The sequence below is a fragment of the Pteropus vampyrus genome, unplaced genomic scaffold (genome assembly GCF_000151845.1).
Source record: "Pteropus vampyrus isolate Shadow unplaced genomic scaffold, Pvam_2.0 Scaffold332, whole genome shotgun sequence".
NCBI classification, from domain to species: Eukaryota; Metazoa; Chordata; class Mammalia; order Chiroptera; family Pteropodidae; genus Pteropus; species Pteropus vampyrus.
The window spans coordinates 1416136-1431266 of NW_011889113.1; the positions used below are offsets into that span (position 1 = coordinate 1416136).

At 33.0% G+C, this 15131-nt stretch overlaps 1 protein-coding gene across 1 annotated transcript in view; it reads left to right on the top strand.

Moving 5' to 3' along the window:
* SCEL (sciellin) overlaps window positions 1-15131 on the top strand; it is a 124902-nt gene that overhangs the window by 80341 nt on the left and 29430 nt on the right. The window contains exons 15-21 of the mRNA XM_023522118.1: window positions 5-35; window positions 3587-3646; window positions 7642-7701; window positions 8233-8292; window positions 9214-9273; window positions 11993-12043; window positions 12985-13047. Coding sequence (XP_023377886.1) covers window positions 5-35; window positions 3587-3646; window positions 7642-7701; window positions 8233-8292; window positions 9214-9273; window positions 11993-12043; window positions 12985-13047 — 385 coding nt within the window. The remainder of the gene's footprint in view (window positions 1-4; window positions 36-3586; window positions 3647-7641; window positions 7702-8232; window positions 8293-9213; window positions 9274-11992; window positions 12044-12984; window positions 13048-15131) is intronic.

A 15131-nucleotide genomic window follows, 5' to 3' on the forward strand; every position in this document is an offset into this window, starting at 1 on the left:
AAAGAAAATCCCAGAACAGTCAAGAATGACAAAGGGTAAGGATTTAAGAGATCTATTTTTTTCCTCAGATTGGCTGCTTACTTTCTATTTAATTAGTTAAGTTTGCCTTCCTAACATGATAATTACGTCTGTAGTGTTGGTTATCTTTAAAATGATTTATCTGTGCCAGTCTGTGCTCAGAAGGGTATTCTAGCTTTCAAAGCCACTCTTGGCAGATGCAGTCTCAACTCTCTCTAATGTAGAACACTTCAAGTCTATATAATGAAAGTGTTGGCAACAATAATCCCACAGACATTGATGCTTCTTAACAATATATTATTATAATGTAGATATGCAAGCATTATTATAGGTGATTTTTTTTTTCAAGTGGAGAACAGATGAAGTGGGAAAATAGTCAATTATCTGTAAGTGGTTATATGAGCTTTACAGGAAAAGAGATTTCAGATATTTAAAAAATGAAGTTTGTGAAGTTCCACAAAAGTGGTCAAAAATAGGAAATGTAATGTGAGCATCAAAAGTAATCATTTTGTGGGCCAGAAGAGAGAAGAAAAGAGAAGTGATTTATAATCTGGGATAACTCAATAGCAACTGGGCTTTGATGCAGGGATGACTGATCTCATTAGCATAGTAGGGAGAGTCTACTCTTCCTTTTCCTTCTTTTCTCCCTCCCTTCCTTTCTTCTTTCTTACATTAAAAGAAACTAAAATGTCAATAGTCTTTTCACAGTGAAATCAGAGACAGATGAAAATAGCAAAGGGGAATTGAAGAATTTAAAGGGATTAGCTTTTATACTCCCTAATAATTTCAAGCTATTGGCATGTGAAAGTTTTATTGGTTGTGGTCAATTTATATAAAGTACTGAAGCCATCACAGAGCTATTTCTACTTTTCCAAGTTTACTTCAGAACATTGAATTTTTTATTAAAAATGACTTGACTAAATCTTCAATGTGTTTAAGTTTAATACATTGATCATCTGATTTCTACCCATGATGTATATGATTTTCATGTTAAAAGAAGACAGCATCTCAATAAATACATTGAACATAGCTTCCCACCAAACCACCTTCAAAGGACACAGAAAGCAAAAGCTGAGACCTGCAGGGAACGTATGCTTTGAATGTATGCTTTTAAATTGATTTAATAATAACGGAGTAATGTTTGGGACCTTACTATTAGGATTATTATCATATCTTGACAGTATTTTGCATGAATTGAGACACTTGAATTAAATATTTCTAAGAACTTTTGATGCTTTAGGTACTGATAACGTCTTACGCCTGTTGTGAGAAATCTGATGTATCATAGAGAGTGAATTGCTCTCTCTTTATCTCTCTCTATTGCTCTGCTTCTCGCCCCAATGTTAGAAAGAAACCAAGGCCTTGGAAGTCTTGTTAAAATTAATCAAAGGACTGACAAAAATGAGAAAGGGTAAATAAAGCTTCTACTTTGATGTGGTTCTCTTTTTTTCAGATTAGCTTTTTACACCTCATTAGAAATGGGAGTGTTATGCTTTCCCTTGTCACAGATGAACTGTTGCACTTGTAGACCTATCAGAGATAGTAAGCAGAGAAATAGGATGAGTACTGTTTCCATAGGATCACAGGTTCGAGTTACATTAAAGTAAGTGCAGGAAAACCTGACACATAATCTCTTATTCTATATTTTCTTAAATAATTGAAAAATGAGCCAAATTTTACATTGAAACTAAAAAATAGAAAAGACAAAATTGCAAAGTGAAAGGTCTGCTGGCAAGTTTTTCTAAACTGATTTAAAACAAATACTACTGTGGAAATTAATAAAGATAAGCTAAGGATAATCACATCTGGCCATGGAAACATCTGACCTCCTTTCAGAGACATTCTTGTTTATACAGATTTCAGAAAAAATTAAATGTAACCTAACTGGCATCAAGTTTTCATGTTTTTCTAAAGAAGCCAAGATCTTGAAATGATTATCACTGCAAACGTCAGGGCAGAAAGAGCTAACAAAGAATGAGAACTGCTTTGATGTTTCTGAATCTTGTTTATTTTCTCCTCAATTAATTTTGTGATCTTCTCAGTAATACTGAGAGGTCACATCTTTACTTTTGTCTTCTCTCATCTGTGCTTGATCCCTACTGCCCTGACCTTCACTTTGGAGGCTCTACAGCACATTTTACCTAAATTTACATTTATATGCAGCCCAACAAAATCCCAGAGATTAATTTAACTATATTTTGATAGTCAACTTTTATAATAAAAATGAATTTAATATCGGTATAATAATATTCTTTAAAATCTTAAATTCATCATTAATCACATAGAATGTGTACATATATATAATTCAGTGGGAGTCCTTCGAAACGGATTTAAACTGTATTTTAAAGAGGTGAAGACCTTGATAATGTTATCAAAGTGAATCTCAAAGGAAGTCTGGCTAAGACTTACTAGTGTCTTTAAATCTGATTTCTGTGACAATCAATAAGATGAAATGATTTGGCATTTTAACTTCATATTTTATTAGCGCGCAACTGGCAATAATGAAGAGCCATATGGCTTCTTTTTAAAGAATTGTCCCAATGTTTAACAGTAGTTGCCTTTTCTCCCAGATTTTGGGTTTTGATTTGCTTTTAAGGATGAATTACTGAATTGAATTTGTGTCTAAATAAAGCAATCTTGACAACATTTTCAAAGCAGATCTCCAAAATGATAAAGATAGTCAAGAGTGAGGTTTAACTAAAACTCCTGTAAGTCAACATCTCTAAGGTTGGCGGTCTTAGGAGGCAGCCCAGGGGAAGGGCTCGGCAGGTACATGCCCTGGGAGCATGGACATTCCACCACTTCTTTCCTTTGGAGCTATGTCAACATGGTGGCACTACTCAGTCATGACACTTCTGCTATCCTGTACTGCCCTTTTGGGGTTTAGGTTCTGACCCTTTTGGTATTTCTTCAATCTATTTTAATGGGGAGAACACGTGTTCCCTGAGAAGTGAGGCATTAATTTTTCTATTATGTAGGTGTTTTTTCTTGTCCTTTGTAACTCACCACAGTCTAGTTATTTTAAAAAAGGTTTGGTTGGGTGAATGGCTGAGTTTATATGAAATAATATATTCTTATGATTTTATAAGTTATTATAAATAATATTTATTAATTTTACTGTTACTAAATTCTTATTATTATTAACATTATTCTCATTTTTAAAAAACAGAATAGGTAATTGTATCTGATTTGTTGAGTAGAAATTTATATTCCATCTGGTTCCAGTATAGAACTTTAGCTAACTTACATTATTTTAATGCTGCCCATTTGGGATATTCTAACAAGATGTATCTGAGGGCAAAGTTTATTTTGTTAACTACCAAGTTTCACATATACTACACAATCTGAGAACAAAAATTCCCATATGTTTTTTGTTAACAAATAAAGAAACTTAAATGGTCTTCAGCTCAAGATGTAAGAGAAGAGTTTTCATTTGCACTTGGAGCTTTAAAAATTATATTGCTAGAGAACTTGTATATTTACCACTTCTTAATCTTTCCAATCATTGTTCACTTGATTAGTGTTTTATTTTAACAACATTCACTAAAATTCATTTCCTTCCTCAAAGAAAACAAGACCTCACTGGGCCTATTAAAGTGAATCCTGAAACAAATAAAAATATCAAGAGGTAAGACATTTAAAGCTTTTTCTTCCCCTTTTGTCTGGAATTTAAAGTACATCAAAATTCTGAAAGCTTATATTCAGGAGAGTAAATTAAATTGAAGCCCAAACTGAGCTTTCCTTGCCAAAACACATCATATTAAACAATTCTGTACAACTGATACACAGAAATGATTTCTTGCATTTTATTCTTGGGTTAAGTTTGAGATCAGGTAGATTTTAAGAAATTAAATGGGAATTTTGACTGACCTCTTTTGCGCTAAGTGATTTATTTCTTTGTATGTATGTGTTTGTGTATAAGTGCATGTGTGTGTACATATATAAGGTGTGTGTGTTTACATGTGTATATATGTATAGGTTGTATGTATATATATGTGTATATACATGTATATAAGTAGTGTGTGTGTATAAATGTATGTGTGTGTATTTTTTAGTGTTCTTCAGAGAAACAGAACCAATAGGATATATAGATATATATAGGGGGAGAGAGAGAGAGAAAAAGAGAGAAAGAGAGAGAGAAATTGATTCATTGATTACAAGGATTTGCTCATGCGAAAAGTCCCAAAATCTGTATTTGGCAAACAGGAGACCTAGATCAGTCAGTGGTATAGTTCCAAGTCCAAATCCGAAGGCCTGAGAACCAGGAGAGCTAATGGTATAAATTCTAGGCCAAGGGCAGGAGAAGACCAGAGTTGCAGATTAAGTAGTCAGGCAAGCAACGTTCCCTCTTACTCAGCCTTTTTGTTCTGTTCAGGACTTCAACTGGTTGAATGGGGCCTACTCGTGTTAGGGAGGGCAATCTGCTTCACTCAGTCTACAGATTCAAAAGTTAATCTCTTCCAAAAACACCTTCACAGACACGCCCAGAACAATGTCTGACCAAATATCTGCGCCCCCTGTTGCCCAGTCAAGTTGACACATGAAATTAACCATCACAATATGTATATGTATAAGTGTGTATGTATTAAGTATATGTGTGTACGTATAAGTAGTGTATATATATAAATGTATGTATGTGAGTATGTAAGTAGTATATATATACTTATATATGAACTATGTCTTCACATGTGTAGTGTATTTGTGTTTACTGTGGGTTTATGTATGAACTGTGGTATGTATTTAAGATGAAGATCTTAACAAAGTACACTTCATTAAAAGACTTCTACCCATGAATTGTCAAGTAAATCTGGAAAGCTTATGTCCTCTTGCTTTTTATTTTTTAAAAAGCAGATGGAATGTATTTGAAACTGTGCTTGATGGCATGTCACTGAAAACAGTGTACCAAATAATTCCATGTGGTTTTATTCGAGCTCTTTTTCATTATGTTAACTCAGTACATGATATTATTAGATTCTAAAATGTGTCACTGATGCCTGTAGGCCCAGTCAGCACAGCAAAGGCTCAGCTAGTTGAAAAACTGGACTGTGCACTGTCAGGCTGCCCTGTTCTCAGTAGCCTGGCATGTAGCATGGTCAGAGGCCAGAAACTTGTACATTTTGCAACGGATGGACTAAGAAGAAAGCATTGACTTCCTTGGCTACCTAGGTGGTGACTCGAGATAGTGAATGTGAGCAGGGAGGTGACTCGAGATAGTGAATGTGAGCAAGAAGTCTGAAAGACCTGGATTCAAATTCTGGCTCTGTATTGGCTAGCTGTGTCCCTGTGCCTCAATTTGCTCATCTTCAAAATACAGATAGATCATAATACTCTCAAGCCTAGCACATAATAGATATAAGAAACTATTAGTGATAATAAAGATCAAGTGAGTTATGTATTCTTAATGATTTAGATACTGTTCATATATTTAATTTACTTTGATTCACCAAGAAAAATTCATGTTTTCTTTTCTAATTTTTATTAAAGTGTTTCAAATTATGACCTATTGTTTTTCATATGTTGGTGTGTGTGTACACACATGCCTATGTGTACACATGCATACAAATATTTGTGTGGATTTATGTGTGTATGAATTATGAATATAAGATTCTGTAAGTTTTTCAAAGGTAAAATATGATTATATCTCCCACTTATTAAAAACTCTCAACATTATCTCATTTTAGGTAGAATAAAATTCTAACCCTTAGTGATGGTCTTTTAATTGTTCAGTAAAGTCCAGCCAAATTGCTTCTTTTTCTATTCCAGGCTCATTCCTGCCTTATAACTTCTGCATATGCTATTTCCACTTTGAGAATAGTCTACCCCCATAGTGTCACATTCTTAAAGAGGTCATTTTTGACACTTGAATGTAATTAAGTCACCACCCCCTTTCTCCAGCCCCAGCACCTAGTACCTAGCAGGTACTAGGCTTTCTTTTTCATTTTCTTCATAGGATGTACTGTTATCTGGAATTGTAGCATTCATTTATATGTTAGATTATATATTGTTTGCCTCTCTCCATGTTAAAATGGAAGCTTCATGAGGGTTAAGCCCATATCTCTATTATTCACAGCTATCCCAGCACTTGGGTCCTCTTGTAGGCTTTGCATAACTATTTGTGGATTTAAAGAATGCATAAATACTGAAGATATATACATCATGAGGCATCGCTTCACACAATTTAACTCAAATATTATTTTACATTACTACATTAATTAGCATACTCTTCTATACTGACTTTATGAACTTGAGATTTAAATAGTCTCACTTTGATATATGCTTTATTTAATGTTTAAAAAGATCAAGATCTTGATGATATAATCAAAGCAAACTCCACAACCAACATAAATATTACAAGGGAAGAGTTACAATGCTTATTGTTGTGGTTTTTTGTTTGTTTGTTTTGTTTTGTTTTTGAGTACTCAAATCTGGACATAGAATCCCAGGAATTTTTATTTTTCAGTCACTGGCATTCAAATCTCACATACTTTGTTTAAGCAAAACCCAACAAAGGGTTTAAAAAAAGTCAGCCAAGAATTTCCTGGAGTAGAATGATTGCTTCTGTTGGGTTAATTGTTTCATTATTTTTATTATGAAAAAGGTCCACATTTTTTTATTGCTCCTTTTAGCCTGAGTATATACATTCTCAGACTCTTGGATACAAGTAAAAACTTGTGTCAACATCTGGTCACTTCCAAATATCTGTATCTTTGATATATAGGCACAACCACAGAGACTTTGTGATGTGATCTTAGTAGGGCCACAGGGCATGAAGAAACAGTACGTTCTGAGGGTGTTCTTTACCCATGTGGCAACTTCCGTAGATCAGAGGAGCTTTGGCTGGAAAACACATGTAGATGCCGTAACAAAAGCAAAATTCCATTAAGATCAGAAGCAGATTTTCTAAAGGGTAACAATAAAATACTGATGTGTTTTCAGCAATTTTGTGGAGATTTGTATCATAGTAAATGTATTTTAAATTTCAGAACTCTATAGACTTTAATCTTCTTATTGTTTGTTGCCTTCACAGAACTAGTCAAAATTTGTAGTTTTAACACAAAGTTATAAGCACATGTTGCATATCAGACACCAGGTTACATATCATAGACTTTAACAAACTGGCATATTAATCTTAATCCATTGTTATGAATGGAAAACTTGCTAACGGATGTCATTTGCAAAATACATATTCTCCGAAGCTGATTTGAAAGTCCCACAGCATGTTAAAGGTTGATATTAAGAGAATGCCTTCTGGAATGTTCTATGAAATGTACACATAGGCTATTACAAAATGTTCAGTGCACCTGGCAGAGGTTAAGAGTATAGCATTAAATAATCGTAATAGAGACAGAGTCCTAATAGAGCATTTAGTACTGACATAATGGCTCCAAGATTAAAATACTGTCTCGCTGAGTCTCAATGAGTTTCAGAGATGTATAAATCCCTACGTACTTCTGCAGTCACCTTTACTAATCTCCGTCTTTTTGACATGATCTCAGTCAGTGTTTATACTGTGTCTGAATTTTAATAAATAATTTTGCTCAGTGTTTATACTGTGTCTGAATTTTAATAAATAATTTTGCATTATTCTGCCATTAACCTCATCATTTTTTTAATGTTTTAAAGGGGCCAGAGTCTTGACAATCTCATCAAAGTGACCCCTGAAGTAAATAGAAATAATCCAGGGTGAGGATTATGTCTTTATCTTTCTTCCTTCTCTGTCTCCACCAATTTGTGGCACTCATTGGAGAAACTGTTGAAAAATCTTTGGATTGAAATCAGAAAATCTGGACTCCATTACTTACCAGATGGGTGCCTTTGAGCAAGTCCCTTAAATCACTGAGCTGAGGCTTCTTTGGTTATAAAATGAGGATCATAATGTTTCTTTCACCTTTGTCACTTGATTATTGTAAGGATTAAGTGAAATAATGGATATAAAATCCCTTTAAAGCAAAAATGAATAACAGTGTATATTATTTACAAAATACAATTTAGTTACAGCTATAGCAAATGAGAAACTAAGCCAGTGTGTCAATGACTTGTAGGGAGGTCAAAATTTGTACTCTTTTAAATGAAGGTCATAGACTGGTATTAATTCAAATACCAAAACTTAATAGTAAAATTTATCTTGAGTACATATATCCTTTAAATTAAAATATTTAGTTGATTTAATTCCATTTCTACTTATCATGTATTTGTTTGCTTTTTTGTTTGAAGTTCTAAAGACTTTGATAACGTCATCAAAATGAATCCAAGAACAGGAAAATGTGTGCAAGGGTAAGATTTAATAAGCTCTTCTTTTTTGTTTCATGCTAAATAATGCTTAAAATATAATTAAATCATAATTTCAGCTGACTGACACTAAACTCAGAGATAGTTCATGAAAAGCCATGTAATCTCCACAATCTAAAATGTTAAAGATTTTGGTCAACTAGTTTCTAATATAATGGCATACCTTTTGATTAATTAGATGCATAGTTGTTTTTCCAAGATGGACAAGACTTTTATTCGTCGATTTGTTTATTTTTCTTAAGCAGAGGGATGGCACAGGAGAGAGGAAGAGAACTAGACTGGAACCCATAGACGTGGGACTAGGCTTGGCTCTGCCCTCACTAACCGTGTGAATAGGATGGGTCGCTTGCTCTGTTTGAGTTTAGTTTTCTCATTCTAAAAGTGAGGAAATTGGACCAAGTGCTCTCTAGTCACTTCTAGTGCTAATTCTGTTACTAAGTTCAAATAAGATGGTTAAAGTAATAGAAAGTGTATGAACTCTGGAGTCAGTTTACTTGGCTTTAAATTCAGCCCTGCCGCTACTAGCCATGGAGGAAAAATATCTTTCTTCATCTTAATTTTTCCCTTTGTGAAGTTGGGATAATCATACTTCCTATGTCATAGAATTAATGTGAGGATTAAGTCATATAAATTATGTAAATCACTTAGAATAGTGCCTAGCACATCACACATTTTCTAAAACCATTAGTTATTGTTTATTATTTCTATGCAGTTATAGGTAGATTAAAAAATATATATTCATAGTGAGGACTGAAAAACTCCAACCCTTTGAGAGAATCCTTGTTTAAATAAGTATTTCATAATAAAATATTTTTATAATAAAAATATTTCTCAGTTTTAATAAATATTTACAACCACATGGTATAAGTTGTCCATTGATCTGATCATTTCTTCCCTGTTTTAAAGGGGCCAAAGTCTTGACAGTATCATCAAAGTGGCTCCTGAAACGAACAGAGCTAACCAAAGGTGAGGTTCATGGAACATTTTTATCTCTCCTTTTTTTTCTGTTCAACTTAAAAAAAGGGATAAAATTCATTGTCCCATCATAGAGACGGCCAGTGATGGAATCCACCAAAAAGCAAGTCCTTGCTCAGGGCTCCCTGGCCATAAGCTTGAGTGGAGGAGAGAGAATTCTTTAAAATATCTCTTATCAGTGTGTGATTTGTACTCCATGCTCAGGATTCCCCATGAGATGAAACATCATCCCAAAACAATTTCCTAGAGCTAAGCAGTCTAAACAAGGTCTTCATGTGAAGAAAACGTCTCCTGCGGTCTTTCTCCTTTATTTATTTATTCCCTCTCCTCTTACTGTCTACCACCCAAACACTTCCTAAAGTTGGGGGGTTATTTTAAAAAAAATTATTCTTGGTTCATTGAAATAGTAAGGAATACAAAGAATGACATTTGTTTTTTATAAAAGAATTTTCTCTAAGGCATGCCATGTTAGGTAAGTAGAGAGACATGACAGAATCATGAAGCTATAAACATATATTGCTGTGAGTTTGAACATGAGTTAAATACAAAAGTTACTAAGGCATACATCTGCTTTCTGACAGATTTTCTATCTTTCTTTGTATATAGGAATGTTCTCCAATTTTTTATACTATATAGCTCTATTGTATAAAGTTTCTCAGGCTAGACCAGCGGTAAGCAACTTTTGCTTAAAGGTCTAGACAGTAAATATTTTAGGTTTGAGAGGGCCAAAACAGTTTCTGTTTTAACTAGTCAACTGGCAGCCATAGAGCAGTGCATTGTAAATGAATGGGTATGGCTTTGTTCCAATAAAACTTTTTTTTACAAAACTAGATTGCACCCTAGATTTAGCTTGAAGACCATAATTTGCTGACCCCTGGCAAGATAATATTATATGTGGATGGGAGAGAAAGATTAATTCTGAATGTAATTGGGATAGCTTCCAATAAAACATAGCCTGCTTCCCGTGCCCCCAGTTTGCATATATTTTCATTCACTTTATGGTTACCCCCAAATTTTATCACTCTTTTATCTGAATATTTAATGCTAAATTGTCCTTAGTTTTTTTATCGCTGAAAGAGAGCATAACATTATTGTCATTGTTTGAGGGTCAGATACTGAATCTAGAGACCATATAATACTTTATATTACTTTATATTGTGTAGTAACCCTGTATTGGTTATTTTTATTATTGCTTCCATTAAGATTCATTGAAAGATAGATCTTCATTGGTCCTCTTCCAAGAACACTTAAAGTTCATAAAGCTAAAGATGTCCTTAATCATACGAACTTTCCCATGCAGTGTTTGAGCCTCTGTTTTAGCGCCCACATCCTACCTTATATTGCATTAGGTCATGTGTCCATCTCTTTCACGTCATAATGAATTTTTTGAGTTCAGAGAACGCTTACTAGCCATATGATTTTGGACAAATAGTGTAATCTTCTTTAAGCCTCAGCTTCTTTATCTGCAAAATGGGGATTGTAAGAGTTATTTTCTTCATAAGTCGCTAGAAAAATTTGATAAGATCAAGCTTGTAAAGTATGCAGTGTTCAAGTACTTGTTAGACAGTATCTATTGGTATTATTGTTGCTGGTACAATTTTTTTCTTCATTGTTGAGTCCCCATAGCACCATTCAATGTTTAATTCAAAGAAGATACCAAAGAAATTATTCTATTATATTGAACCTCATGAAATTATGACAGTCAACTGTATGTGACTCACCAAATGACAATTCCATATAGTTTAACATAATGTACATGGGGAGATATGCACATGATAAAATGAGTTTGTGGGTTAATCCTAGAAATTAGTTAAGTGATATAAGACTTTCTGATCTTTTTTTTTTCTTTAGCATATATAACATATTGTCCCATAATGAAGTATATCAAATTAGGCTTCTTGTTCAGGCCTTTTGATATTAGGGTTTGTATGAGAGCCCAGTGTAATAATAGAAATGTCTCTTTAGAGCTAAGATTGCCTATTTGAGTGTTTAGAATAAAAACAAGTTATATAATTTGAAGTCTTACTTGTTCTGATTTAGTATTACAGGAAGTGTGATTCTAAAGTGATTTGATTTATATCTTGGAGCAGCTTCAATGCTATATATTTGTGTCAGGTATATCACCTACGTACCTTAGAATCAGGAAATAACTTTTTTTTTTTTTGGAGGAGAGGGGAGGGAAATAAGGAACACATGGAAATGAGCTATTTTATATTTTTCTCTTGTCTATTCCAACTTTCAAAAATATTGGCCAGTAGAGGGAGGGAACAATTGAGGGATCATTTCATGAACTATATAGATGTCTAATCAATGTACTGTATACTTGAAACTAATTTAAATAAATAATTTATTTTTTAAAAAGTTTATCTGCATGCTCCCAGGCAATAATAATAATAAAAAAAATATATTCTAATTCTACTGCAAAATGTAATATGGAAAATAAGAAGTTTATGAGTAATTTAAATTTGAAGTTATCTTGAAAGAAATAAGAATAAAATGGAAATAAATTTTCATGTATACATAGTTATGTAAGAAATGAATTGATAGTAGCAATCTATATTTCCATGGGCTAAAAAGAGAATTCAAGTAGTGATGAAGTTTTAAATTAGCAACAATCATTTAATTAAATAGCAAGGTCGAAAAAAGTATACAAGTTATTATTGATTTCAGTTGATTTGACCAGCTACTGAAACTTACAACATTGTTTCAGGAACCAAGACCTGAACAATCTTATCAAAGTAACCCCTTCAGCAAACAAAAGGTAAGCTTATTAAGATAATTCAAGACTCCTGAGCAAGTCTCCAATTTATGCCAAAAAATGAGATTAATTGTTTGGCTAAAGATATTTTGAAAGAGGATATGAAAAAAAAAAAAAGGGAACGAATTGATTTGTTGTGTAGTAACCCTGTATTGGTTATTTTTATTATTGCTTCCATTTATTTCATTATAATATTGTTTAGAATGATCATATTGAGGCTACGTCTGTATAATTACTACTTGAGGAATTCAATACAATAGTATAATAACTAGTTATTACTGTAATTTTATAGATAATAAATTATGCTTATAAAACTAAATAAACCAAAGAATATTGGCATTTTACTCCTTCACAAAAATTAAAAGATTAATTTAAAAATGAGTGCTAAGAAAATTGATGACATAACATTCTTATTCTTGATTAGAATATTTTTGCGTGACATTGAATTTGCTTCTGTCTTCTTGAAAAGTTACGACCTGGAACAAAGGTTAAGAAAAGCATGCAAAGTAACTCCAAACTACCTCTCAATTCTTGTGAAGATATTATTAGTGAAAAGCACTGTGCACATGTGAGAAACCATTGTGAACATAGAGAGATGAAGGTATTAGCAGGAAACATGGGATATGAGATCTAGTTGCCATGGTTTCAATTCTGATTCATCCTCAGTCACTTCTTAGGTACCTGGCCCAAAGGAGTGTCTTAACTTCTCTGACATTCAGTTTCCTTTTTAATAAAGGGGGGATGGTAACATATACTTTACTAGTTTGTTTTGAGGATTTAAAAAAAGATAACTAATGTATATAAAGCAGAAACTCAATAAATTTATCATTTTTTATCTAGAATTCCATTGAATGATTCACAAATGTCAAAAGTGAAAATGCCAGCCATAAAATTTGCTGACTTCTAACTGAATTTGACCTTTTTTGTTTGTTTGTTCGTTTTAGCAATGAACAAGGTCTTGATGAACTTATTAATGTAAGCCCCAAAGCTGTCAAAAACATGGCTGGGTAAGAGAAAGATGTTTTTGATTCATTTGACTTACACTCATTCTATTTACAAATTGAATATAAGACTTAAAAAAATCATCAAAATTTTTTATGTCCCTGGAAACTTAGATATCTAACCATTTGTTAAAAGCAAGAAAGGAAGGCGGTTGAAAAAAAATATGGTGGCAGCTCCACTTCTTTCAGCATCAAGTAAAGCAACTGAAGGAAGTGAAGGGGGAGGAACATAGCTAGTCTGTGTGCTGTTTACGTAGCTGTTTATATCTCTGGAATTGATTGAAATCTATTGATAATAATTTTTAAAAGACCTAGATACTTCATTAGACTCATCACCAGCATATATCATTCACCTTGTTTGTGAATTGTATTTTCTGGTTCTTTGTGAAAATTTTATGAGATTCACTGTTTTTTAAATGGTGTGCTGCTCCCAGAAAAGTTATGGACCTAAAATTGGTGATTTTTTAAGTAGTATCTGTAAGATGATGAAATTCACTTTTTGTTTCTGGTTATATGAAGATTTTTATGGCATTATACACTGCGTATATATATATGGTATATGTATGATATCTAAAGAATGTTTTCATGATTTTTCTTCTTGAATTTCGTTGGTACATATAAAAATTGCAACATTTTAGAGGTGGAACCTCAGAGAACTCATAGCCCAGTTAAGTCTGAACAATTTTGAAAACCTGTTTCTGTTGAACCTATTCAATTTACAGAAGAGGAAATCACGACTCAAAGTTTAGGTGATTTGATCAGGGTCACAGAGAAAACTAGTGGAAGAATGATAGTAGTTCTGTGATCTGTAAGGCAGTGAATAATTATTGAGCACCTACTGGGTTTGAAGCTTAAAACTAGGTATCATTAGTTGCACACTATATAATTATATAGGCCATAGGCACCAAAAAGAGAATTCAGTAGACATACTCAATCTTATTAACAGCAGGCAATTATCATAGATTAAAGCTAATTATGTACCAGGGACACAGAGATTTTACTCCAAGACAATAATAGGTTGTCAATTTAATATATTACATTTTGGAACACTCGTGTATTGCTTGCTGAATATAGAATGCATTGTCAGTGCATTGCATTTAAAAAGAAAAAGAGGCATTGAATAGCTAATTTAATAAACAGGCAGAAAATTTCATAATCATAGATTCCTAGGAGTAGAAGACAGTGGAAATAAGCAGAGTCTTAGAGATGATTTAGTCCAGTCTCCTCATTTTTCAGATGAGAATACTGAGGCCAGAGTCAAAAATCTCTTAGTCTTCTGTGAGTAATTCTAACTTCAAGCCAACAACTGTTCTTTAAACTATAGCACACAGATTTTGATCTTAAAATAAATGCAAGTTAATTGAGCATCTCAGGAAATAGTAGAGGCCGTAAAGCTAGGATCGTTGTTCTTTCTATGTATGGGACAGCCCAGAGGCATCCTTTACTGCTTTTCAGTGTCACTTGAATGATTACTTCATAGTTGACAATTGCACAAATGTGCAAATGACTGCAAAGCATTTACCGCTTTTAAACTATAAATAATACCTAAATATTCTGATGTGTCTCTTTACTATATCCTTAAAGCAAAATAAATGAAAGCAGTAATGGGTAGAAAAAATATTACATTTTTCTGGATAAATTTTAGATATAAAATTCCTGTGTTTGCGGGGATCCAGGGCCTAAAAAATAGTCTATAAATCTGTTGTTTCTAATTCATCGAGATAAATTGCATGATGCTCACAATCAAGGCAATTTAGAACTGTTACTAAGAATTCAAAAGTGAATTTCATCATCTTATAGTTACTACTTAAACATCATTAACACACAGTATTGTCTTTTTAGGAGTAGTTAGAGAACACAGCATACATTTTTGTTTTCTAGGTTAGTGTTTTTCAAACTGTGAGTTGCAACCCATTAAAGGGTCTTGTAATTAATATAATGAGTGGCAATCAGTATTTTTCCCCAATTAAATAAAATGAATTAAATAGAGTAGAAAATATGAGTTCTTATGCAGCAAGGGTATTATTTGATGAAATTTATGTTTTATTATGCATGTCTGTATCTATCTGAAAAGAGAGTATTGGGCTGTA